The sequence below is a fragment of the Scylla paramamosain genome, unplaced genomic scaffold (assembly GCF_035594125.1).
Source record: "Scylla paramamosain isolate STU-SP2022 unplaced genomic scaffold, ASM3559412v1 Contig16, whole genome shotgun sequence".
NCBI classification, from domain to species: domain Eukaryota; kingdom Metazoa; phylum Arthropoda; class Malacostraca; order Decapoda; family Portunidae; genus Scylla; species Scylla paramamosain.
In genome coordinates, this window is record NW_026973681.1 from 1,152,501 (window position 1) to 1,180,275 (window position 27,775).

General features: G+C 41.4%; 2 protein-coding genes across 11 annotated transcripts in view; one reads left to right on the plus strand and one right to left on the minus strand.

Annotated features, from left to right (window-relative positions):
* Window positions 1–18,836, plus strand: part of LOC135097265 (uncharacterized) — a 21,675-nt gene extending 2,839 nt beyond the window's left edge. Inside the window, exons 2-7 of one of the 10 annotated variants that reach the window (XR_010265540.1) lie at window positions 31–183; window positions 13,411–13,568; window positions 14,873–14,983; window positions 15,172–15,371; window positions 15,533–15,648; window positions 18,208–18,667. Coding sequence is in view for 5 of the 10 variants with exons in the window: in XM_063999074.1 (XP_063855144.1) it covers window positions 13,414–13,568; window positions 14,873–14,983; window positions 18,208–18,283 (342 nt within the window). In the remaining 5 variants the exon portion in view is untranslated. The other 9 variants (XR_010265539.1, XM_063999077.1, XM_063999078.1 and 6 more) reach the window with 9 other exon arrangements.
* Window positions 18,837–19,088: 252 nt separating this feature from the next.
* On the minus strand, window positions 19,089–27,602 carry LOC135097263 (uncharacterized). Its single transcript, XM_063999073.1, has 6 exons — window positions 27,503–27,602; window positions 26,248–26,366; window positions 21,868–22,001; window positions 21,469–21,571; window positions 20,868–20,977; window positions 19,089–19,957 (listed from the first exon to the last, which is right to left on the minus strand). The coding sequence occupies exons 2-6, from the start codon at window positions 26,363–26,365 to the stop codon at window positions 19,727–19,729; spliced, it is 696 nt and encodes a 231-aa protein (XP_063855143.1). The 5' UTR covers window position 26,366; window positions 27,503–27,602; the 3' UTR covers window positions 19,089–19,726.
* Between the last annotated feature and the right edge of the window lie 173 nt (window positions 27,603–27,775).

Below are 27,775 nucleotides of genomic sequence, written 5' to 3' on the forward strand. Positions count from 1 at the left end.
ACTCTAACTTCTTTTGCTTTTGTTCTGCAGGCGCCATGTTCGACCAGGATTCCAGGGTGATCCAGAGCGCCTTCCTGCACGCCATCCAGCACTACAGTCAAAACACCGCGGGCAGGAGGCTTCAGCTTCACGCCTTTGTGGGCATCATCAGTATGGCGGATGCCTTCAAGATATCCAGACTGAGTGAGTGTTCTGCTTACCCCCGTTTTCTTTGTCTTTCTGTCTCTTCTGCTGTTTCTGTTTCTCCAAATGTACGTTTTTTTTTTTTTTTCGAGTTTCTTTCTTTTTTTTCCAGTTTGCTTCCAGTGTATATATTTTATTTCATTTTTTTTTTCATTGGTATGTTTGTTTCCTTTCTCACTCTCGTATTTCACTTTCTTGAAGGCAAAACACTTTGTTATCGTGTAAGTTTTTTTTTTTTTTTGTCATAACATTTCTATCTATTCATAGTACTTCTTTTATTTTTTTCACTTTTTATGTATATTTTTTTCTATATTTTTTCTTCCTGGTTGTTTTCCTTACTACAGTAATATACTCGATGTCTTTGTCTTTTTGAAGTGTGTGTGTGTGTGTGTGTGTGTGTGTGTGTTGTTAATATCCACTTCCATTTGTTTCCCAGGTTGTGTAACTATTTTTTTTCTTTCAGTGTGATGTCGTGCGCTCTGTTCCTTTCCATTCATCGCGCTGCGTTTTCCTCTCCCAAGCTTTGGCTCACGCTAAAGCCGCAGATACATTTAGATTTCTTTGTATTCTATACTAATGAAACACCACCATTGCCTTTTGCTTTGTTGTTGCTGTTGTTGTTGTTGTTGTTGTTGTTGTTGTTGTTGTTGTTATTGTTGTTGTTGTTGTTGTAGAAATAGGATAATGGCCATTGAATGTCTTACTGTTCATTATGTTGTGATGCTTCGAACTTGCTTAAACTTAAACACATGATTTGATCTTTTAAGTTGTGGTGAAACTTTGAATTTGTTGAAGTCAGTTGAAGATTACACACTGGGATATTCTAATAGTGACGAGATTCTGAAATGTTGACTTTGTCAGACTTAAACACCTAAAAGATATAGACTGTGATGAAACTTTGAACTTTTGGACCTTATCACACACATTGAAAAATACTACACGTTTTTTATTTATTGTAATAAAATTTTGAACATTTCGAACTTAACACAGCCTCACTTTTAAGAAACTAGATTCTAATGGAACTTTAAACTTATCGCACGTAACTCAACAGCCATCATTCTTAAGTATCCAAATTGTAAGAAAACTTTGATGAAATTTTGTACTCAGTACATCTATATACTTAAGAAACCAAATTATAATAAAAGTAAAAAAAAAAAAAATTCGTACCAAGCACAACTAAATACCTCAAGGTTCAATTTTGTGACGAGACACTGAACTTCACTGCCACACTTCAAGATCCAAACTTGCAGGATCAAGGTCACAGCTCACGATACATTTTGGACCTACCTAAAAGCCAGCAAGATACACAAGCTGTTTGATGGGATGAGAAGCCATGTGAGGAATGAAACAAGAAAAAAAAAAAATGGAATATTGACTTTTAAGTTTGTTTATGGGATTAGAAACCTTACACTCTGGTTTTGCTGTTTTTTTTCTTTTCTTTTTTGTTTTGTTTTTGTCTCATCTTTTCTTTCTTCCTGATTTTCATTCTTATTTTTATTTGTTATTGTCATTGTTGTTGTTGTTGTTGTTGTTGTTGTTGTTGTTCTTGTTGTTGTTGTTATTCATTTGTTGTTTTATATACTTCTCTTTTTCTTTTCATTGTTTTCTTGTTCTTGTTCATATTCATGTTTTCCTTCTTTTTGCTTTCCTCCACCAACTTATTCATCCTTTCCTCTCCTCTCCTCTCCTCTCCTCTCCTCTCCTCTCATACCCTCTCCTCTCATAACCTCTCCTCTCACCTCTCCCCCTCCACCTCTTCCTCTCAGCATGCATATTAATCATCAGCGAAACATTCTAAAAATCCCTCAATAGGTGACTCGACTTTCGTGAAGCAGTGCGTCTCACAGGTGGATCTTAAAAACTTGCTTGGATCTCCTCAGCCTTTTTCGGGAGCAAGTGGAAAAGGCTCGTGGACAGCAACAAGGCGGTGAATGGACACGAGAAATTAAAGCCCGTTAAAAGTGGAGTGATAGAGACGCTCGGGGACGGAAAAAGATCGGACAAAGATAAGAAGCCAAGGCCGAAAGTCCCGTGTTACAGTACGGGGCGAGCGGCCTTAGGGGAGATGAGGGCAATGTCCGGTGGTAAGGCGAATTATTTCAAGATGAATGGAGGGGAATGGCAAAGAGGTGGTGACAAAAGAAGCCTCGTTGGCATCATGAGCACCTTCCCGTGATGGCGGCTGCCGGGTTGGGAAAGAAACATTAAAGGAAACAACGATAATATTCATGTAAAGGGGAGGTGTAACAAAGCAGGGGGGTGAGGGGGAAGTCTGCGATTTTTCGGGTTGTAAATGCGAGATTCACAGGAATGACGCGATGCTTTTCTAATGCTTGGAAGAGAGAGAAAGAAAGAAAGAGAGAGAGAGAGAGAGAGAGAGAGAGAGAGAGAGAGAGAGAGAGAGAGAGAGAGAGAGAGAGAGAGAGAGAGAGAGAGAGAGAGATGTGGGGGGAGACAAACAAATACGAAGTCAGCCAGCTAAACAGACAGACAAACAGATATACAGCCATCCACCCACCCACACCCACACACACACACACACACACACACACACACACACACACACACACACACACACACACACACAAAGAAGCAGAGAGACAAACACTACAGCATAAAAAAGAAAATAAATAAATAAGGATTAAAGAATAATTTCAGGACGTTCTTAGCAACACCATTAACGACAACACCACCACCACCACCACCACCACCATCACCATCAACAACAACAACAACAACAATAACAACAACAACAACAACAAAGACGCAAACACGCATGCAACATCATCATTTTCACTGCAGGAAACTCAACATTGAACTCGTATTTACAGGAGAGTTGCTTTATACCTCCTTTATCTCTCCATGCAAAACTTATTGACGGTGAAAACTTTTGTAGCGGCGGGTGAGGCGGAGAGGTAGAAGAGACGTGGTGTTTTTGTTTTAGCGTGGTGTCCCCCGGGTTGGAGCCAACCAGGGATCTGTCACGCTTCATCGTGCCGCGTCTCCGTCCCCAGTCCTCCAGCAGCCAGCTCTCTCCCGCTACCCTGCCAGATCCAGTCGCTCTTCCCTGTCCCTTGCTTCACCTCATTGCCTTTCTCTCTTTCCCCCTTCTGTCTTTTTCCATAGCATATATTGGTTCTCTTCTTCGTTTTCTTATTCTACTCTTCCGTCCTCGTATTGTGTTTTCTTTGATATTTCGTCTTTTTATCTTCTTCTTCTTCTTCTTCTTCTTCTTCTTCTTCTTCTTCTTCTTTTCTTTTTTTTCTCCTCGTAGTCTGGATGGCGTCTGCTCTCGTCGTCGCCATTCCTTGTATTTCTTTTCCGTCCCCTTCTACCCAAAGACTCCTCCTCTCCTCCTCCTCCTCCTCCTCCTCCTCCTCCTCCTCCTCCTCCTCCTCCTCCTCCTCCTCCTCCTCCTCCTCTAGCAGTCTCTACGTATCATATTTCGTTACTTGTTTTTAATTTATTTTTACTCTAAGGGGGAGCTGAAAGCCTCGTCCTGTTTCTTTTTCATGTTCCTTTTAGTGTATTATTTTTGAGTACCGTGTCACACTTCTTTGTCTCATTTACTTCCAATGCTAAAGTCTTCTGGCTTTTCAACATTTGTTTTAATACTTTACTTTTCCATTACTTTGTCTTTTTTTTGGGGGGGGTTGATAGATCCCTAGATATTTTAGTAATTTCATGAAGTCACTAAGTGAAACAGTAATTTCACGAATTCCCTGAAAGTTTTAGGGATTTCACGAAATCACTAGTTTCACAATCTTACTGTAATATATATATATATATATATATATATATATATATATATATATATATATATATATATATATATATATATATATATATATATATATATATATATATATATATATATATATATATATATATATATATATATATCACGTAACATAAGAACAATTAAACCTAAAGTGAATGAATACAGAGACGACAGAGATTGACGCCGAAAAGGAACAATAGATGGAGCAATACTTGTGTGAGTGCAAACAGGCAGAATTAGACGGGTGGATAAGTTAAAGTCTGAAGAAGATATATGCGAACAAGCAAATGATTATCTTTTATTTATAAAAGATAAACTTATGGAAAGCCAAGAGAAACAAGCAGATAGAGGAACAAAACGTATGAGATCAAAGTGAACAATAAAAAATAAAAGTGAATGATTAAAGCGATAGATCGAAGCAAGCAAAGAAAACTTAGATCATTAAACACAAATACACACACACACACAAAAAAAAAAAATACTGATGAACAAAAGCATATGAAAGAAACCGAAGAATGAAAATATGTACATAAACGAGAAAAGAAAAGAAAAATGGACCGCTAATCAAACACTAACAAATATACGTTCTGGTATCATAATAACCTTTTTTTTTTATATTGATCTTAGAAATGGTTATTATTATAGTATCCAAAATTAGAAGATCCATTTTCGTGTCCTTTATGTATGTGTGTGTGTGTGTGTGTGTGTGTGTGTGTGTGTGTGTGTGTGTGTGTGTGTGTGTGTGTGTGTGTGTGTGTGTGTGTGTTTGCATGTTTAGTACGTATGTTCGTCTGTCCTTAGATAAAGTCAGGCCAACTTCCATGAATAGCTAAATTATCTCTTTCACCTTCAGCTTTGTTCCCCAATTTTGTTTACCGTTCTTACTCGGGAAATCGTAAGGCTGAAATGACTGTATTGTCACGCTCGAAGGCTGAAGACTGAAACAGAAAAGATAGGTGGAAGCGATGGGTTGCAATGTTCAGAGAGAGAGAGAGAGAGAGAGAGAGAGAGAGAGAGGATTGAAAGTATAGCCCTTCATATCGCCCATCACCAAATCCAACTGATCGCCAACGGGGAAGTGAGTGACAAAAGTCAGAATACTCCCCCTTGATGCCTCCCTCCCCCCTGATGACTCCCCCCTTCAGTTCTCCCCCCTCATGCCATCCTACCGCTCCTAAAAAAAAACAGTTTCCGGACATGACAAACAATGTTGGAATGTTAACTTTGCTATTGACGAGTGTGGGAATTCTCTCTCTCTCTCTCTCTCTCTCTCTCTCTCTCTCTGCTATTTTAATTTTCGTTTCCCACTTTTTGTTTTGTGTGTTTTTATTTATTTACTTTGTTTGTCTGTCTGTATTTCTGTTTGTTGATATAACTTCAGTCTGTATCAATTACACATGCGCGCACACACACACACACACACACACACACACACACACACACACACACACACACACACACACACACACACACACACACACACACACACACACACACACACACACACACACACACACACACACACACACACACACACACACACAAAGAATGACAAAGATAACAAATGACAAAAAGAAAACAGCAAGATGCAGGATATTTTATATTCATAAAACTTTTATAAAACTAAAAATCAGTCATTGAATATTTATAATGGAATGCAACGCGTTCTGTATTTGGAAGATCATTCTAATAATAATAACAATATTTTTCTTTATCTACATACCGGAGTGATATGATAATGATAAATATTAATTATAAAAAATAATATGGTACAATAATTTTTTCTAGACATACAGATAAACACGCCACACAGGGAAGTTGGTTCTTCTTCTTCTTCCCAGCTTTTCCCTATTCGGGGTCGCCGTTGTGAATGAGCCTTCTCCACGTATTTTTCTATTGTTTGCCATCTCTGGATTTATATTCTTCTCCCCAAGATCTCCGTTTATGCAGTCAATCCATCTTCTTTTGGGCCGTCCTCTTCTTCTAACTCCCTCCACCTCCATTTCCATGATCTCCCTTCCTACGTGGTCTTCGCCAACTCTTCTTCTCAAGTGTCCATACCACCTCAACCTTGACTCCTGGATCTTCTTGGAGACTTCAACTACTTTCACCGTTCCTCTTATATACTTATTCCTAATTCGGTCTGTTCTGTTGACTCCCACCATCCATCTCAATATCTTCATCTCCGCTACATCCATCTTCCTCTCTTCAATCTTCTTCAAAGGTGCTGCTTCTAGCCCATACATCAAAGCAGGTCTAACGACTGCTTTGTGGACTTTGCCCTTCACTCTTACTGGTACCCTTCTATCGCATATCACACCCGAAACTTGCCGCCAATTGTTCCAGCCACACTGAATCCGAAAGTTCACTTCTTTTTCCATTTCCCCTGTCTCGTCTACCATCGATCCCAAATACTTAAATGTTTTCACTCTCTTCAACTTTTCACCATTCAGTCTAATTGTGGCCTGTTGATCGCCCCTTGTATCCGTCGTAAAATATTCAGTTTTGGACCTACTAATCCTCATTCCTCTGCTTTCCAAAGCAACTCTCCATTCTTCTAATTTTCTTTCCAGCTGTCCTCTCCTTTCGGTCACTAAGACAATGTCATCAGCATATAATACACAGGGAAGTTGACGAAAGCACGAAAAGCCGCGGCTCACGAACGAAAGGTCATGAGGTCACAAAAAAAAAAAAAACACTTAGGGGAAAAGATTTTAATGGGTGGCATGAAGTAGTCAGAGGGTGGAGGAGAGGGAGGAACAAGCCCTAAATCATCCGAGGTAGATTTTTAGCAAAGGTTTGAGCGAAGAGTTCAGCTTTAGAAACAGGTGAAATGGCAGTGGTGCCATCAGGCTGAAGTAAAGGAGGGAAAGATGAAGATACAAATTTATTGGAAATGTTTTTTTGTTAGGTGCCAGAAGTCACGAGGGGAGTTAGATCTTGAAAGATTTTGACACTTTCTATTAATGAAGGAGTTTTCGGCTAGTTAGAGAAAAGACTTAGTACGATTCCGGGCAGAAATATAAAGCGAATGAAATTCAGGTGATGGAAGGCTCAAATATCTTTTGTGGGCCACCTCTTCATCATGTATAGCATGGAAACAGGCTGTGTTAAACCAGGGCTTGAAAGATTTAGGTCTAGAGAAAGAGTGAGGAATGTACGCCTCCATGTCAGACACTATTACCTCTGTTATGTGTTCAGCATACAGAGACGGGTCTCTGACACGAAAGGAAAATCAGCAAAATACCTCCTCAGGTCCCCCAACTAGCAGATGGAAAACGCTTGAGGCATCTCCGCCTTTGGGGATCCTGAGGAGGGACTGGAGCGATAGGACAAGATACAGATATGAGATTGTGATCGGAGGAGCCCAACGGAGGAGAAAGGGTGACAGCATAAGCAGGATTAAAGGTTACGAAAAAAATCAAGAATGTTGGACGTATTCCCAAGACGGTCAGGAAAACGAGTAGGGTGTTGCACTACTTGTTCTAGGTCGTGGAGGATAGCAAAGTTGAAGGCTAGTTCACCAGGATGGTCAGTGAAATGAGAGGAAAGCCAAAGCTGGTGGTGAACATTGAAGTCTCCAAGAATGGAGATCTCCGCAAAAGGGAAGAGTCAGAATGTGCTCCACTTTGGAAGATAAGTGGTCAAAAAAATTTCTCATAGTCAGAGGAGTTAGGTGAGAAGTATACAGCACAGGTAAATTTAGTTTGAGAGTGACTCTGTAGTTGTAGTCAGATGGTGGAAAGCTCGGAAGATTCAAGAGTGTGGGCACGAGAAAAGGTTAAGTCGTTGCGCACATAAACGCAACATCCAGCTTTGGATCGAAAATGAGGATAGAGAAAGTAGGAGGGGAACAAAATTTGTTACCATCAGTTGCCTCAGACTCCTGTGTTTCAATGATGAAAAGAAGATGTGGTTTAGTAGAGGAGAGGTGATGTACTATATATTGAAAATTAGATGTATGGCCGCGTATGTTGCAGAAGTTAATGAAGAAAATGTTGAGGGGTATGTCAAGACACTAAGGTCTTAAGGTCGATACCAGAAGAGCAATCCGACCTCGGGACATTTGTGGTCCCTTCCCCAGATGGAGACTCCGAGGCTGGTGTAGGAGTCGCCATATTACTTTAGAACTTTGAGTGAAGGGTGTGTGTGCATATAGTTTTGTGTGAAGGAAGAAAGTTGTGTTTAGAGAGCAGGCTGTGACCGCCCCCGTGTTGTGAGACACAAAGGGAAACGTTCAGTGAGGTCACAGCTGGGTTATTGATAAGATCACAGAGCTTCAGACATCACTGGGAGTAATTATCGTTTCGGCAGGTGTCTACTGCCTCCTCCTGTAGTGTTACGTAGGCAGCAGTTTGCCTCGGTATAGAATACTACCAACATAATCTAAGATATGTTTTTGTTTCCTATGTAATTCCAAGATTTGTTTTTTTTTTTTTTTTTTTTTTGTAATATATATTACTGTATTTATTGGTTGAACTTCGACCATTTGACCATTAGATGACGGCACGACAGTAATTGTTTCGTCACCTGAGTAGCTCTAGACGCTATTACCGAACGGAAATTAAAGTGCAAACACTAAAATATTTGAAATATTTGATTACTAAGAGGTATGTTTCGAAACTTGTACCTGACAATTTCATAACGCTCAGAGAAATTATTCTAGTTTGAGGAATAAATTGAATAATTTTCAGTGTTTTGGAGGGTGAGAATAAGTCATTGTACAGCTGCCTGTGTGAAGTGAGTGAGTGTGTGTGGGATTATAGTTTGTCTGAAGATGATGTGAGATGTGTTTGTACCTGCCACGTGTATCAAGGCAAATTATTTTATTTATTTTCTCATAGGGATTTTATAAGTCACATATTGTTGCTGCTTGTTTCACACATTCTGCTTTTTGACTAATTCTCCTGCAATCACTTACAACGTTTGACTCACCTCCTACTGGTCTCTTAAGTGGTCTTGTATTCTGGGAAAAAAAGTATCAACTTTTTATTCTTTTTCTGTGTATCCATGATATATATATATATATATATATATATATATATATATATATATATATATATATATATATATATATATATATATATATATATATATATATATATATATATATATATATATATATATATATATATATAATTAAGTGTGTATGGTTAGTGTGTGTCTGCTAGTCGTGTTCATTTTGCTTAAGGGAAATATTTATTAATAAAGGGATGGAAGGATCACAGGTCATATACTGAAACTCAGTTTAAATTGATGACGTGTTTAGTCTTGCATTATTAATATTTTGCACATTGAAATTTAGGTGAGGGCAATGATGGAGTACCTTCCTCGTTTACTTCTATGGTTGATCGTTTTGATCCTGAAGAGGGAAAGGATTATGTTGTTCCTTACATAGTGAGGGTCGGTGCTTAGTTTTGTATTAATTATTAGTGATATTTTGTACGTAGAAATGTAGAAGTGAAGGATTAGATGTGGTGCCCTCCTCGTGTACTTCTATCTTCTACAGGGTAACCTTTTGATCCTGGAGAGGGAAAGGTCATAGTATTGTTCCTTATATAAAGTGCGGGTCGCGTTACGCCTGTCTGAGGGATGATGATGTTTTGTAGCAGCCTGGAGGGAAGGGGGGGGGAGAGGGCAGCATTATTTCTCCTTTGTTTCATACTCGACGGTGAATGAAGCTTGTGGTGCACTCTTGTAAGTGGAAATACGTTGTTTGTCGCTGCAAAAATAATAATGCATAGTTTATTCAGTGTGTTAGGGGAGGGTAAATAGGTTACTCGAGTCGGAATGAAGCGATGTTTGTTGGCTTATCAGACACGTGTATTCAGGATGTCAAAGATGAAGGGAATGTATGTTGCCTTTTCCACGTTAGTTAGACCAAAGTAGATTTGATTTCCTGTTATCAGTTTGTATTTTCTCTTAGAGGAAGTAATTGCTGACGACGAGGTGAGGCAAAAACTGTGAGTGAGTTTCTGAGGTCGAATGAAGAAAAGTTAAGTTGCAAAATTTATATCTTGTCCAAGGTGATTTTCTTTTTTGTTTAGTATAAGTAAAAATATTTTATCAAATAAGATATCATTGAATGAGACGAGTGGATTCCAGCGTTCCAGTGAAGAAAAGACAACATTATTTCCTCTTATCCATTATATAAGTATGTAGGTTTTGCTCACGTGCAAATAACAATAATGTCAGGAAGGCAGTGTTTATTGACCAAAGGCATGGGTGGATCCCGGGGGTCAGGAGTGCGGAGAAGTAATCTGTTGCTTTTTTCACAGTCTGGGGTGATGAAGGCTTTCGCTCTCTCGTTTATATGAAAATAATCGGTCAGGTGAGGTGGTGTGGCTTTGGCAATAACACGGGTGAAGGAAACTTAATTGTTGTTTTCATCCACTTCATATGAAATTGTTTTTTCTTCTTGTTTAAGGTTTTTTGTTCAGTGGCGTGAGTGTGTTGTACAGTTCAGAAGTGGAGAAAATGTCTTTTAAGCATTTTCTGGGAATTTTTTTTTTTCTTATGCATATCAAAATAATAAGGCGAGGTAGTGTGTCTTGGTCAACAAACGTGGAAAAGTGCAGGGTGGTATCATCAGCATAGGAGTGGATAGGACAAGAAGTTTGGTTTAGAAGATCATTAATGAATAATAAGAAGAGAGTGGGTGACAGGACAGAACCCTGAGGAACACCACTGTTAATAGATTTAGGAGAAGAACAGTGACCGTTTACCACAGCAGCAATAGAACGGTCAGAAACGAAACTTGAGATGAAGTTACAGAGAGAAGGATAGAAACCGTAGGAGGGTAGTTTGGAAATCAAAGCTTTGTGCCAGACTCTATCAAAGGCTTTTCATATGTCCAAGGCAACAGCAAAAGTTTCACCAAAGTCTCTAAAAGAGGATGACCAAGACTCAGTAAGGAAAGCCAGAAGATCACCAGTAGAGCGGCCTTGACGGAACCCATACTGGCGATCAGATAGAAGGTTGTGAAGTGATAGATGTTTAAGAATCTTCCTGTTGAGGATAGATTCAAAAACTTTAGATAAGCAGGAAATTAAAGCAATAGAACGGTAGTTTGAGGGATTAGAGCGGTCACCCTTTTTAGGAACAGGTTGAATGTAGGCAAACTTCCAGCAAGAAGGAAAGGTAGATGTTGACAGACAGAGCTGAAAGAGTTTGACTAGGCAAGGTGCAAGCACGGAGGCACAGTTTCGGAGAACAATAGGAGGGACCCCATCAGGTCCATAAGCCTTCCGAGGGTTTAGACCAGCGAGGGCATGGAAAACATCATTACGAAGAATTTTAATACGTGGCATGAAGTAGTCAGAGGGTGGAGGAGAGGGAGGAACAAGCCCAGAATCGTCCAAGGTAGAGTTTTTAGCAAAGGTTTGAGCAAAGAGTTCAGCTTTAGAAATAGACGTGATAGCAGTGGTGCCATCTGGTTGAAGTAGAGAAGGGAAAGAAGAAGAAGCAAAGTTATTGGAGATATTTTTGGCTAGATGCCAGAAATCACGAGGGGAGTTAGATCTTGAAAGGTTTTGACATTTTCTGTTAATGAAGGAGTTTTTGGCTAGTTGGAGAACAGACTTGGCATGGTTCCGGGCAGAAATATAAAGTGCGTGAGATTCTGGTGAAGGAAGGCTTTAAGTACCTTTTGTGGGCCACCTCTCTATCATGTATAGCACGAGAACAAGCTGTGTTAAACCAAGGTTTAGAAGGTTTAGGACGAGAAAAAGAGTGAGGAATGTACGCCTCCATGCCAGACACTATCACCTCTGTTATGCGCTCAGCACACAAAGACGGGTCTCTGACACGGAAGCAGTAGTCATTCCAAGGAAAATCAGCAAAATACCTCCTCAGGTCCCCCCAACTAGCAGAGGCAAAATGCCAGAGGCACCTTCGCTTAGGGGGATCCTGAGGAGGGATTGGAGTGATAGGACAAGATAAAGATATGAGATTGTGATCGGAGGAGCCCAACGGAGAAGAAAGGGTGACAGCATAAGCAGAAGGATTAGAGGTCAGGAAAAGGTCAAGAATGTTGGGCGTATCTCCAAGACGGTCAGGAATACGAGTAGGGTGTTGCACCAATTGCTCTAGGTCATGGAGGATAGCAAAGTTGTAGGCTAGTTCACCAGGATGGTCAGTGAAGGGAGAGGAAAGCCAAAGCTGGTGGTGAACATTGCAGTCTCCAAGAATGGAGATCTCTGCAAAAGGGAAGAGGGTCAGAATGTGCTCCACTTTGGAAGTTAAGTAGTCAAAGAATTTCTTATAGTCAGAGGAGTTAGGAGAGAGGTATACAGCACAGATAAATTTAGTATGAGAATGACTCTGTAGTCGTAGCCAGATGGTGGAAAACTCGGAAGATTCAAGAGCGTGGGCACGAGAGCAGGTTAAGTCATTGCGCACATAAACGCAGCATCCAGCTTTGGATCGAAAATGAGGATAGAGAAAGTAGGAGGGAACAGAAAAGGGGCTACTGTCAGTTGCCTCAGACACCTGAGTTTCAGTGAGGAAAAGAAGATGAGGTTTAGAAGAGGAGAGGTGGTGTTCTACAGATTGAAAATTAGATCTTAGACCGCGAATGTTGCACAAGTTAATGAAGAAAAAGTTGAGGGGGGTGTCAAGACACTTAGGGTCGTCGACGGAAAGGCAGTCCGACCTGGGGACATTTATGGTCCCCTCCCCAGATGGGGATTCCGAGGCTGGTGTAGGAGTCGCCATGATTTTAAAATTTTTGAGTGAAGGGTGTGTGTGTTATTAGGTGCTTGTAGTTTTGTGTGGAGGAAGAGAGTTGTCTTTAGAGGGCAGGCTGTGACTACCTCCTTGTGTTGTGAGACACAAAGGGAAACGTTCAGTGAGGTCACAGCTGGGTTTAATGATAAGTTCACAGCACCCCCTGAACAGTGCTTTAGACCTCACTGGGAGTAATTATCGTTTTGGCAGGTGTCTACTGCCAAATGATTTGTGCTGTGCCTTCTGTGCTGTGAAGTACTGTGTTAATCTCTGAACTGAGAAGCATACTCATTCATACTTATGTGCTGCATCTCTGCTGCATTTCAGAGGCTCTAGTTGAAGTTGTAAGAGTTTCTAAGTGACAGATTAACAATGTTTCCACCTTACTAACAGGAGAAGCAGCCTTAGGGACATGGCTGATCATGTGTGTGGCTTTGGAAAATATTCATGGTAGGAAGGAAGAGTATTTCTGAATGTGGGCCCTTTTTGATAAGTTACACAGGTATCTAGAGGTGTGCTTATGGTTCAAGTGAGAGATTAACAATATTTCTAACTCATTAACAGGAGAAACAGTCTTGGGAACCCATCAGATTGTCTCTGTGGCCTTGGAAGATAGTCTTAGTAAGAAAGCTGAGGGTTTGTGAATGTGGACCTGACTTGTGAGTTCAGTGTGATGCCCATAATGTGACAGGAACACTGATGTGTGTGTCCCCCTGCAGGTGATGTCACAGAGAGCAAGTAGAAGAAAACCTGGGAGACTTGCAAGAGCCGCACCTCACCGGGGCTCTGCAATGTGTGGCAGCGACTGCAGGAATCAACACTTCGGTTTGTCAGCACACAGTTTCAGCAACCTTGTTCATCAGACTGTTGGTGAAAGGTGATCACTATGAAAGAGGTCAAGGTGTGTGTGTGTGTGTGTGTGTGTGTGTGTGTGTGTGTGTGTGTGTGTTTACCTAGTTGTCATATACAGGATGGGGGGGCTATGGTGGTGGTGTCCCATCTCTGTGTCTGGTGGTGTCTGACTCAGCCATAAATTCCTGCATCACTTCTGCACACACACACACACACACACACACACACACACACACACACACACACACACACACACACACACACACACACACACACACACACACACCTTTCTCATCAGTCCATCCATGCAGCTACTGGTGTGTGGGGAAAGGTGGCATGTGTGTCTTGTGATGAAGTTGAATAATATATTTTGTTGTCTTGAAAGATTTCATTCAGTTTAAAATTCCCCTGTTGCAACAGTTGCTGTACCTACTTTCCAACAGTTTCATGAGTGTATATGTACATCACATCAGCAATGAAGCATCAAGCTTTTAGAGTTTGTTTGCAACAGTCATGTATGAATTGTCCTGATGAAATAGCTGTACAACACTCTGGTGGCAGGTGATTGTGAGTAGTGCCATCCAGCCACCACCTGGGCTGTGTCTCTGCCTGTCACGCCTGCACCATGAAGGAGCGCATGGAGGTGCTCTGGGGAGCCACAGTAGTACTTGTGACGTTTGGCCTTCTCAGGTTTTAGTGTGCCATTGTCTCGGCTTGCTTTAGCAGCCTGGAGTGGAGATTGATAGGATTTTCAAGAGTGTTTTCGTGATTCTAGTGATTGTTGTAATGTTGTTAACCCCTTGTTTGTGCAAGGCCTCATTCGTGAGTGTTTCATTCTTGGTGGTTACTTTTAGCAAGCTGTAGTGGAGGTCAGTGGGAGTTTGAAGTGTTGTCATGATTCAAGAGGTAGTTTGTTGAGGCTGCTACACCATCAGTGAGACAAGCACCCTTCAGAACCTTGCTGATTGTCTCTCTGAACTCTGAAGGTACCTCTGATGAGAGGAAAAAGCACTTAAGAATGCAAACCTCAGCCCCAACGTGTCTCCCTCGTGTGTGTATGTAAAAGAGGAGACCTGCACCACCTTGATGTGTGTCCTGTAGTGCAGTGAAGTATGGAATGGGACTCCTTGTATGTGTGTGTGTGTGTGATAGATGGCTCTTAGATATGAGTGTGTCCCAGTGAATTGTGGAGTGCAATTCTTTCTTTTCTGTCTGTGTTAGAGGACTCATGCTGCACACTATAACATCCCAGGGTATTGTGCAATGAAACTACTACTTTTAAGCATTGTCAGTTTCCTCACTACTCTTATTACACTGTTTCTCTTTCAGACTCCACAGACCGACTGGGAGACATGACGTCAGTGCCACCACGCAGGGAGTAAAACCAAGAGGAGGAAGAGGAGCATTCATGAGACATCAGCTGGTCAGCAGTCCATTCAGGTGTGCTTTTCATTACATCATTATTTGTCCATAATTTCCCTTCTGGGGTTGGACAGCCCATGAGTATCTCCCACTTGCAGCTGTAGACAATTTCTTCCTTACTGTTAAGTGTTGTCATGCCTTCCTCCACACACCATCTCAAGATCTTCCCAGTGGTTTCCTTCCAAGTACTCTAATGCTCTTCTCAGTTTGTGGCCCTGATTTGTAAGTGCCAGGAAGACCATGGTGAAGGCAGCCCACAAACCTTCCGTTGGACATGAGTGGTGAACGGCAGTGAAAATATGGCAGTATCTGATTCTTTGCACCAAAACACAGTGTGCTTATTAACAGATTTATTCACTGTTCACTCATTTGCTCATCTCTAAAGGAGTGAAGAGTGTGCACTGAAGTAAGTATTGTAACTGGTGTGTGTGTGTGTGTGTGTGTGTGTGTGTGTGTGTCTGGTGATAGAGTTCAATATCAGGGTTGTCGTCTTGAAAGATTTCATAAAAGTACTGAATCCGATTTGGAATTCATGTTGCAACAAAAACTCTCCCTTCTTTGCAACAGTTTCACAAGAGGAAGTGAAGGATGAAGCATGAAGGTTTTAGGCCAAAATGAACAGACAGCAATCAGGAATGACACGTCCAGCAAAACCGGCAACACAGCAGTGAGTATGCGTGCTGGTACGTCAGGTCAGGGGTGAAGTGTTTGGATTGTGGGCTAAAATGGCTTGCTTATACATGAATATCTTTCACACTGGAGGAGCTGGGGTGTGTGTGTGTGTCAGGGGTGTTTGGGTGTTGATAGGCTTGTTTGTAGGTGTTTCCACCTGCTTATCATCCATTTTAGTTGTTCTTCGCTCTTTCATCTTCCCTCTGTCATTCATTTTATCTATTTTTCATTATTAGTGTACAGTCTTTGCCTCTGTCACCTCCTCTAATATTTATCCAGCCCTTCCTTGTCTCTACATGTCTAGTCCTTTGCCTCTATCACCTCTTGTCTAATATTTATCCAGCCCTTCCTTATCTCTGTATATCTAGTCCATTGCTTCTATCACCTCTTCTGTCTAATATTTATCCAGTCCTTCACTTCCTGCCTTTAGTTAGCATACACTCCTCACCTCTTCTGCCGTCTATATTCACCCAGTCCTTCCATCCACACACCACAGGAATCCAAATTAACACACATTTTCCAATATTCTTCCTTTCATTAACCCCTCACTGTATTTCCAGAGTGAATACTTCCCAGACCATCCAGTCATTTGTACTGTTTGGGAAGTCTTTCATGAACTCTTGCTTGGACAGAAAATGTTGCAAAATTTCTCACAGGGACTGACCAGGTTCCTCTCTTAGGCATGGAGAGAGAGAAAGAGAGAGAGAGAGAGAGAGAGAGAGAGAGAGAGAGAGAGAGAGAGAGAGAGAGAGAGAGAGAAGAGAGAGAGAGAGAGAGAGAGAGAGAGAGAGAGAGAGAGAGAGAGAGAGAGAGAGAGAGGTATATTTGTGAGAGGCTGTGGGGAGTGACTAGGTTTGTCAACACACTGTGGGAGACATACTGTGGGTTTGTGGATTGTGGGAGAGAGAGAGAGAGAGAGAGAGAGAGAGAGAGAGAGAGAGAGAGAGAGAGAGAGAGAGAGAGAGAGAGAGAGAGAGAGAGAGAGAGAGAGAGAGAGAGAGAAGGGGGCAGGGGGAGGATTTATTTTTCTTTTATTTATCTTTTCTATCTTTCTCTCATTTCTTCTTTTTTTCTTCCTCTTCTATTATCCTCATTCTTCTCTCATGTCCTCTTCCTTCTTTGTTGTCTTCTCTCTCTCTTCTTCTCTTTCTTCCCTCCTTATTATTATCTATCTTCTCTTCCTTCTTTCTATCACTTCTGAAAAAAAACAATGCAAATATAAATAATACATTTTGAACATAATAATAATAATGATAATTAATTCTCACAATCAGTAACATTCTCTCTCTCTCTCTCTCTCTCTCTCTCTCTCTCTCTCTCTCTCTAATGTGAGAGTCTGTGGAGAGTGACTGTGTGGGACATACTGGGGGTCTGTGGATGGATGGGTGTGTTGGTGAGTGTGTGTGTGTGTGTGTGTGTGTGTGTGTGTTTGTGTGTGTGTGTGCACAATACTCCTTCATCTCTCTCTCTCTCTCTCTCTCTCTCTCTCTCTCTCTCTCTCTCTCTCTCTCTCTCTCTCTCTCTCTCTCTCTCTCTCTCTCTCTCTCCTTTATTTCATCCTTCTCATGTCCCCCTCTTCTCTTCCTTCCTTCCTTTCTTATATTCTTCCTCCTCTTTTCTTTGTCTCTTCTGTCAGTCATTCCTCTGAAATATGAATAAATTTAGAATAATAGTAATAAATTTAATAGAAATCATTTCTTGTATTCTCTCTGCTACACACACACAAAATTCTCTCTTAATAGAAATAATTTCTTGTATTTTCTCTCCTACACACACACAAAATTCTCTCTCTCTCTCTCTCTCTCTCTCTCTCTCTACAAAACCCCTTCTTTTACTCTCACATACTCAAAAACTCCCTCCCACTACTCACTCAAACTGATTCTCTTAGACACACACACACACACACACACACACACCTAGGCTTCCAAGTTGATAATCCAAAAGCCAGCAGATGACAGCTTCCTTCCAGCACACACTTGTATCGCCCAACTTGACCTGCCTGAATACAAGCTGATACAGTCCATGCAGCAGGGTAAAGTTTGAATGAACCTTTTTTTGTTGTTATAACCTGTGGTGTGGTCCAGCAGTCTTCCTTTTCCCACTTTTTAATAGGGGAGAGAAAGAATGGTGGATGACACCACTTGTAAGGAAGACACAAGTTACTATGGTTTAGATGTACTAAAAGTTTTTGCACACTAAATGTTTATTACTGAAAAGCTTTATATATATATATATATATATATATATATATATAGAGAGAGAGAGAGAGAGAGAGAGAGAGAGAGAGAGAGAGAGAGAGAGAGAGAGAGAGAGAGAGAGAGAGAGAGAGAGAGAGAGAGAGAGAGAGAGTGTGTGGTCCCTCTTGTTTCAGTTTGGCAATAGGTTTGAACTGGTACCATCACCCAAACTGGCACATCAGATCCACTTTTGGTGCGCCACTCACTGACGTAACAGAATGGTGTTGATCCAGTTTGTCGTCCATGTGCATTGTTTGATTTTTGTGAACCTCCCAACAGCCATCTTACTGTTTTTTTGCTGCAATTAACCACATCTTTGGTGTTTGTCCCCAGGAGTGCAGCCTCTACAAGTGGTGGAGGGCATGGACACTTGGATATGGATGACACTGGTTTGGGTGCCAAATATTAATAGTGCACCTACACAATTACCACACTCGCTCCTCTCACCAGGCTTAACTATAAATAATTAAAGGTAAATAACATCTGTCATCTATTATCTATTGTATTCTATATTGCTGTTAATGTTTCATGTATAATGTCTTTGCTTTCAAATGCAAGTCAAAAGGGTGAACCCCATTTATAGTACTATTCACGTTTGGCAAATTTCACTTTTGACATTGGTTTGGCTACACTAATTAAACTGCTAACAGTGAGGGACTACTGTAAATGTAGTAATAATAATAATAATAATAATAATAATAATAATAATAATAATAATAATAATAATAATAATAATAATAATAAAAAGTAATGATAAAGTGCAAGACATGTTCATTAACGCAATTATTTTCTCCAACATGGAGGAGTGAGTGAGGAGGCACATCTGTCTGTGATTAGGGAATGCAAATGACGATGTTCCAAGGACGTCACCCTGTCCTGGGCCATGACATGAGAGAAGAGGGAAAAAGGACTCTCTCTCTCTCTCTCTCTCTCTCTCTCTCTCTCTCTCTCTCTCTCTCTCATTTTCCATAACATACCAAATTGCTCTGGTGTTAATTTCATGAGTTGCTGAATAATAGGAATGGGAATGTTAGTTCAATGCATTTAGCTCTTGAGTGTGAAAGAATGACAAGAAAGAATGCAGAGGATACTAGAACACATGCACAGAAAACTGAAAGATTTTTAAACTTTTGAATAGGTGTAGAAAAAAAAAAAATGCAAAATCAGTGTCTCCTTAAAACAACACATGACAGCAATGATAACTCACACAACAATAATGCTTGATGAAGACTATATTTCCAACACAGATTTATGACAACATTTGGCAAAGCTGTGCACTGTTTACTTGTGTTAAAACTATGCTATGATTTGAGAGGAAAGTTGGTTAGTCATTATATGGTTAAGATGATATAAGGGTGTTTATTTTAGCTAATTTCCAATGACTCCTAATATAAGATTAAAACTTTAATGATTAAGTATTTCATTGTTTACATTAATTTACACCAAAATTTCACAACTACAAACCTCAGTGATGTTTAGTTAATCCAATTTTGTTCATAACTACTACATTTTTTCCAATGGTTTACCCATAGTACAACACAAACATCATCATCATTCATGCTATTTCATTTCCAAAAAAAATTTCACAACTATGTACATGATCTAGTTTACAATAAAAGGATTTTGAACAATAGTTTTCCCATCAATTGACCCTAATTTTTTTTTCCAGCTACAAAGAACAATTCAACTACAATACCATTCATGCTATTTCATCCATTTGAAACTTCACATGCAAGTGATTTACAGTACTTTACCAAAAAAAAAATTTAGATCAACAATGTTCCCATCAATCAACCCTAAAACTTTCCCACCTACAATCTGACAAGTGGAGTCACCAGTTTTAAATGTCTAGTTATCCAAGATTGAATTTATGCCTTCCAATCCTCTGTGGGTCTTGGAGGCGGTCATGAGTCCCACTGTTCTCCTGAGAGCAGTGCAGGAGGTTGCCTTCAACATAAACCTTCTTGACAAAGTACTTGGATGACTTGTTGCAGCTTTGCTCTTTTCTGATGGTGACTGCAGCCTTCAACTCAAGGCACAGCTTCTCCAAGGCACTCATCTTGCTGTACTTTAGCCCAGTGATCTGTGGAGAATAAGTAGTGGTGATGGTGGTGGTCCACCTCTCCAATACAAGAGTTCACCATTATTAATTTTTCATCCTTTTCACCAGTAAACTCTGGAACTCCCTGCCTGCTTCTGTATTTTCTTTTCCCTATGACAAATTTTTTCATGAGGAAGGTCCCAAGACACTTCTCCAATCTTGGATAATCCTTACCACTACACACCATCAGACATAAAAATACCGTGAAGGATGCAACTCCCTTTTTAGAAGAGCCAGAGGTCACAGGAGCAAAGGTGATGGGACACTACATGCCCTTGACACTCATGTCAAGCCCCATTATCACCTGCATCACTCGGGAACACACCATCACCACCATTACCATTGTGTTGTGGCATCATATCAGTGGCATAATAATTGTAAGAACACAAGGGAAACTGCAAGAAGCCATCTGGTTTACACATGGCAATCCCTGCATGAAATGTGCTTACCTATTTTCACTATCATCCTCATGCATAAATTTGTCTAATCTTTTAAAGCTCCCTAATGACTCAGCACTAACCTAACTACCGAGTCTATTTCATTCATCTATCACTCCATCTGAAAACCAGTTCCTTCCTATTTCTTTTTTAAATCTAACTTTATCAAGCTTGACATGAAGAAACAGGATAGTGATAATGGTTGCTATTTCTGATTATTATTCTTACTTTCATTAACACTCAGAATACGAAGTCTGTCTTTATTCTTATTTTGAGTCCCCAGTGGAAAGGGATAGTCTCAGTGGCACTACAAGCCAAATAGCTTAAAAACACCCTTAAAATGAAAATGATGGCTACTCTTCACAACCACAGTGCTGCATCCCTCTTTTCTAAACATCTTCACTCTAACCCCTGCTTCCCTGCTCCCTCCAAGACCCAGTGATAGCCTCCCTCACCTCTGGGTTCACTTGAGGAGCTGCCATCAGCCACCCAATGACATTCATTTGCACGTCCTTGGTGACAGAGTTCTCCTGGATCTCCAAATTTTCAGGATACACCACCAAGCCTGTAAGGAGAATTGGTGAGAGAGAGAGAGAGAGAGAGAGAGAGAGAGAGAGAGAGAGAGAGAGAGAGAGAGAGAGAGAGAGAGAGAGAGAGAGAGAGAGAGAGAGAGAGAGAGAGAGAGAGAGAGAGAGAGAGAGAGAGAGACTGTATGTTAGATGCAGACAAAATGATAAAGTATTAAAATCTTGCATGCAAAAAAAGATATGCAAACTAATAAATACTTATATTACAAAATGTTAAAACATCCATAAACTCCTTGCACATCATACTGAGCTCACACTCCTCTCATTCCCTCAGATGCTACCAACAACTTTATTTAAACACAAATAGATAGATAAATAGATAGATAGTCACATACACACACTTATTCCCTCCAAGACACAACAATGACTTGATTTCAACAGAGATAGACAAAGACACACACACACACACACACACACACACACACACACACACACACACACACACACACACACACACACACACACTTACACATCAGGCTTGGGTCTGAGTACATGTACTCAACCAGATTCCAAATGTAGTGCAGTGGTAGATGTATAGGTAGAGGTAAGGTCAGGGTGACACAAGCCTGTCCCTGGGGAAGCCAGGTGGTCTGGATTGGTACCAGTGAAGTCATATGAGTTACAGCCACTGCAGTTCCCACTCCTGCTGCTAATCTGTCAGCACCTTTGTGTAAATATGTGGAGTGAGAAACAGCTGTCAAATGCCGTCTGGACTGACAGGCTGCTGCACTGAGAGGCACACAGCAATCCATCCACATCAGGTATCAAGCAAGATTCACCCCAAACTCTCCACATTCACACAGATAGACAGACACAATACACACAGAAATAAATCAATAGATACACATACACATACATACTTGCTTACCAGGAGAGACAAAGTGGAGATGCCAACCAGCAGGTACAACAGACACCTGAGCAGCAAGTTGGTATCTAACACTGACCTTGCTGATGACGACATCCACAGGAATTGTTGACAAGTTGTTCTCAGGTAAATAGATCCTGGAGGAAATACACAGAAAAGATCCATTATTGCAGGGACAAACAAAGGCTGGATATTGAGGGGATACAACAGAGTTAAGGAAAGATTTTTCACTGAAGGAACAAAGAAAAGCTGAATATCTGGAAGGGCAACAGGAAAATTGAGAAGAGGAAAATGTTGGAATGATACAAAAATTACATGTTTTCTGTCTTTTTTTTTTTTTTTATGTAGGAAGGATACTGGCCAAGGGCAACAAAAATCTAATAAAAAAAAAAATGCCCACTGAAATGCCAGTCCCATAAAAGGGTCAAAGCAGTGGTCAAAAATTGGTGGATAAGTGTCTTGAAACCTCCCTCTTGAAGGAATTCAAGTCATAGGAAGGTGGAAATACAGAAGAAGGCAAGGAGTTCCAGAGTTTACCAGAGAAAGGGATGAATGATTGAGAATACCGGTTAACTCTTGCGTTAGAGAGGTGGACAGAATAGGGGTGAGAGAAAGAAGAAAGTCTTGTGCAGCGAGGCCGCGGAAGGAGGGGAGGCATGCAGTTAGCAAGATCAGAAGAGCAGTTGGCATGAAAATAGTGGTAGAAGACAGCTAGATATGCAACATTGCGGCGGTGAGAGAGGGGCTGAAGACAGTCAGTTAGAGGAGAGGAGTTGATGAGACGAAAAGCTTTTGATTCCACCCTGTCTAGAAGAGCACTATGAGTGGAACCCCCCCAGACATGTGAAGCATACTCCATACATGGACGGATAAGGCCCTTGTACAGAGTTAGCAGCTGGGGGGGTGAGAAAAACTGGCGGAGACGTCTCAGAACGCCTAACTTCATAGAAGCTGTTTTAGCTAGAGATGAGATGTGAAGTTTCCAGTTCAGATTATAAGTAAAGGACAGACCGAGGATGTTCAGTGTAGAAGAGGGGGACAGTTGAGTGTCATTGAAGAAGAGGGGATAGTTGTCTGGAAGATTGTGTCGAGTTGATAGATGGAGGAATTGAGTTTTTGAGGCATTGAACAATACCAAGTTTGCTCTGCCCCAATCAGAAATTTTAGAAAGATCAGAAATCAGGCGTTCTGTGGCTTCCCTGCGTGATATGTTTACCTCCTGAAGGGTTGGACGTCTATGAAAAGACGTGGAAAAGTGCAGGGTGGTATCATCAGCATAGGAGTGGATAGGACAAGAAGTTTGGTTTAGAAGATCATTAATGAATAATAAGAAGAGAGTGGGTGACAGGACAGAACCCTGAGGAACACCACTGTTAATAGATTTAGGAGAAGAACAGTGACCGTCTACCACAGCTCAAGTAGAACGGTCAGAAAGGAAACTTGAGATGAAGTTACAGAGAGAAGGATAGAAACCGTAGGAGGGTAGTTTGGAAATCAAAGCTTTGTGCCAGACTCTATCAAAGGCTTTTGATATGTCCAAGGCAACAGCAAAAGTTTCACCAAAGTCTCTAAAAGAGGATGACCAAGACTCAGTAAGGAAAGCCAGAAGATCACCAGTAGAGCGGCCTTGACGGAACCCATACTGGCGATCAGATAGAAGGTTGTGAAGTGATAGATGTTTAAGAATCTTTCTGTTGAGGATAGATTCAAAAACTTTAGATAAGCAGGAAATTAAAGCAATAGGACGGTAGTTTGAGGGATTAGAGCGGTCACCCTTTTTAGGAACAGGTTGAATGTAGGCAAACTTCCAGCAAGAAGGAAAGGTAGATGTGACAGACAGAGCTGAAAGAGTTTGACTAGGCAAGGTGCAAGCACGGAGGCACAGTTTCGGAGAACAATAGGAGGGACCCCATCAGGTCCATAAGCCTTCCGAGGGTTTAGACCAGCGAGGGCATGGAAAACATCATTACGAAGAATTTTAATACGTGGCATGAAGTAGTCAGAGGGTGGAGGAGAGGGAGGAACAAGCCCAGAATCGTCCAAGGTAGAGTTTTTAGCAAAGGTTTGAGCAAAGAGTTCAGCTTTAGAAATAGACGTGATAGCAGTGGTGCCATCTGGTTGAAGTAGAGGAGGGAAAGAAGAAGAAGCAAAGTTATTGGAGATATTTTTGGCTAGATGCCAGAAATCACGAGGGGAGTTAGATCTTGAAAGGTTTTGACATTTTCTGTTAATGAAGGAGTTTTTGGCTAGTTGGAGAACAGACTTGGCATGGTTCCAGGCAGAAATATAAAGTGCGTGAGATTCTGGTGAAGGAAGGCTTTAAGTACCTTTTGTGGGCCACCTCTCTATCATGTATAGCACGAGAACAAGCTGTGTTAAACCAAGGTTTAGAAGGTTTAGGACGAGAAAGAGTGAGGAATGTATGCCTCCATGCCAGACACTATCACCTCTGTTATGCGCTCAGCACACAAAGACGGGTCTCTGACACGGAAGCAGTAGTCATTCCAAGGAAAATCAGCAAAATACCTCCTCAGGTCCCCCCAACTAGCAGAGGCAAAACGCCAGAGGCACCTTCACTTAGGGGGATCCTGAGGAGGGATTGGAGTGATAGGACAAGATAAAGATATGAGATTGTGATCGGAGGAGCCCAACGGAGAAGAAAGGGTGACAGCATAAGCAGAAGGATTAGAGGTCAGGAAAAGGTCAAGAATGTTGGGCGTATCTCCAAGACGGTCAGGAATACGAGTAGGGTGTTGCACCAATTGCTCTAGGTCATGGAGGATAGCAAAGTTGTAGGCTAGTTCACCAGGATGGTCAGTGAAGGGAGAGGAAAGCCAAAGCTGGTGGTGAACATTGAAGTCTCCAAGAATGGAGATCTCTGCAAAAGGGAAGAGGGTCAGAATGTGCTCCACTTTGGAAGTTAAGTAGTCAAAGAATTTCTTATAGTCAGAGGAGTTCGGAGAGAGGTATACAGCACAGATAAATTTAGTATGAGAATGACTCTGTAGTCGTAGCCAGATGGTGGAAAACTCGGAAGATTCAAGAGCGTGGGCACGAGAGCAGGTTAAGTCATTGCGCACATAAACGCAGCATCCAGCTTTGGATCGAAAATGAGGATAGAGAAAGTAGGAGGGAACAGAAAAGGGGCTACTGTCAGTTGCCTCAGACACCTGAGTTTCAGTGAGGAAAAGAAGATGAGGTTTAGAAGAGGAGAGGTGGTGTTCTACAGATTGAAAATTAGATCTTAGACCGCGAATGTTGCAGAAGTTAATGAAGAAAAAGTTGAGGGGGGTGTCAAGACACTTAGGGTCGTCGACAGAAAGGCAGTCCGACCTGGGGACATTTATGGTCCCCTCCCCAGATGGGGACTCCGAGGCTGGTGTAGGAGTCGCCATGATTTTAAAATTTTTGAGTGAAGGGTGTGTGTGTTATTAGGTGCTTGTAGTTTTGTGTGGAGGAAGAGAGTTGTCTTTAGAGGGCAGGCTGTGACTACCCCCTTGTGTTGTGAGACACAAAGGGAAACGTTCAGTGAGGTCACAGCTGGGTTTAATGATAAGTTCACAGCACCCCCTGAACAGTGCTTTAGACCTCACTGGGAGTAATTATCATTTTGGCAGGTGTCTACTGCCACTGGCAGGTGTTTTATGCACACTGTGTGTGCATAAAACACGCACACACACTTTTTTTCTCTCTCTCTCTCTCTCTCTCTCTCTCTCTCTCTCTCTCTCTCTCTCTCTCTCTCTCTCTTGCCTCGCCTTGGGCATGCACTCACATCCCTCCCCAGTATCTCAATCAATATCTTTTGATCCTGAGAAGAAACAAGAGAACTACGTGGAATGAGAGACAAAATATACACAAGAAAACAAAACACACAGTCACTGGACTAACCATCTCAGTGACCTTTAGAAATACTTACTGGAATTTTCAAGGGTACTTCATGATTCTGGTGATAGTTTAACAAGTATTCTGCATCACCAGAAGAAAGAAACACCTATGAGAACCTGACTCATTATCATGAAAACAGTCCTTATGAAAGCTGATGGGATTTTCAAGGACATTTTTTTCATGATTCAGGAAATAGTTAATAATATTCTGCATCATCAATCAACCAATCATAAAAACCAGACTCCTCTTTTAAAACAGTTCCATTAAACACCTCAGGCATTTCACAATATGGGGATAAAAGTTAAGGTTCCCCGCACTTCCTACCACAAACCAGACTCCTCTATGAAAACAGTTCTCATAACACCTCAGGCATTTCACAATATGGGGATAAAAGTTAAGGTTCCCCAGTGTGTCTTACCACAAACCAGACTCTTTCTCTTTGAAAACAGTTCCCATAAGACCCAAGGCATGAGAGTTAAGGTTTCTTGTGTGTCTCACCACGAAAACTGCTCCAATCCAGGAGAGAGCCACCAGCACCCACAAACTTGAGGGAGAGGAAGAAGGGGTAAGCGGCATGGAGGATCTCTGGGTATTTGAGATGGATTTCCTTGGCCATCCTGCAGAGAGAGAGAGAGAGAGAGAGAGAGAGAGAGAGAGAGAGAGAGAGAGAGAGAGAGAGAGAGAGAGAGAGAGAGAGAGAGAGAGAGAGAGAGAGAGAGAGAGAGAGAGAGAGAGAGAGAGAGAGAGAGAGAGAGAGAGAGAGAGAGAGAGAGAGAGAAGGATGAAGGAAAAGACCAGGAGGTAGAGAATGAGAGAAATGCAAGTAAATGAGGAAGAGGACAAGGAAAAGGAAGACAAGATGAGAAAGAGAAGCATTCAACCACTCCTTTTACTATCAGTGACCTTACATTGAAAACTAAACTCTAAACTTGCAGTAAACAATTGTACCAAACTGAGTGAGACAGCATGAGAGTTAGCAAGACATCACATTAATATAAGGACTGGGAGATGCACAGGGACACCAGAAATGAGACTAAGTTCAGTACTATTCCCAGCACCTGAAACACCATCCTCACTCTCAGTTTTCATTCCAGAGAAGCACTTTTTTCTGAGAGCAGCACAAGATATGGTGCCAAAGGGGAGATGCAAGGACTGGAGGATCCTTAGGGACAGAAGACACAAGGCTAACTTCAGAACCATTCCGATTATCTAGAAGAGGGGTCCCCAGTCTCACTCTTGTTCAAGAGATGCACAATGTTTCTCCAAGAGCAGCGCAAGATCTGGTCCTCGACGTAAACTTTCCTTGCATTGTAGTGAGTGTCTAAGTATCCTGTCGCTACTGGGATAGCTATGTTACTGCTGAGGGATGTGCACAGTTTCCCTAGAGCTGTGGCAACATGCTCCTGTGGTCCAGTTATCTCGAAGCAGAGGAAGTGAGAAGAATTAGTGAACTAGAAAAGGACGATGAAAATGGCTGTGAGACATGGAGGGAGAGAGGAGAATAAGAAAGAGTAGTGGAAAATGGCTATAAGAAATAGAGAGTGAAAAGAATTAGTGAAATGAATAGAAAACTTAAATGAAAGTGACTGTAGGAAGTAGAGGAAGAGAGAATTAGTGGAAAGAATATAAAAGCAATGAAAATGACTACAGGAAGACAAGAAAGCGATGAACGAGCTTGCTTTTTGACATTCTTTTACCACAGAAGAAAGAATGAAAAATACAGCCATTCAATTCACCTCTTCACAATACACACCTGGTACTCTGCTATGGTCTTCTTGGAGTCATTGCTGAGAGTGAAATCAACGGGGCCACAGTACACTCCGTCAGCCAGCAGCCAGCATTGTCTACTGACTGCAGCAACATACTCAGCACTCCATCCTCCAACTGTGTCACATCACCATAACATCATTAGAGGTGTGTGTATGTGTGTGTGTGTGTGTGTGTGTGTGTGTGTGTGTGTGTGTGTGTGTGTGTGTGTGTGTGTGTGTGTGTGTGTGTGTGTGTGTGTGTGTGCGTGGGGCAAGGA

What these genes read in the sequence shown, in the direction of transcription:
- LOC135097263 (XM_063999073.1), bottom strand. Translation starts at nt 26,365, where the DNA reads ATGGCCAAGGAAATCCATCTCAAATACCCAGAGATCCTCCATGCCGCT. An exon ending in GGATTGGAGCAGTTTTCGTG is followed by an intron (nt 22,002 to 26,247) that starts GTGAGACACACA and finishes TATTTCCTCCAG; the next exon opens with GATCTATTTACCTGAGAACA. An exon ending in CTCCTCAAGTGAACCCAGAG is followed by an intron (nt 19,958 to 20,867) that starts GTGAGGGAGGCT and finishes TATTCTCCACAG; the next exon opens with ATCACTGGGCTAAAGTACAG.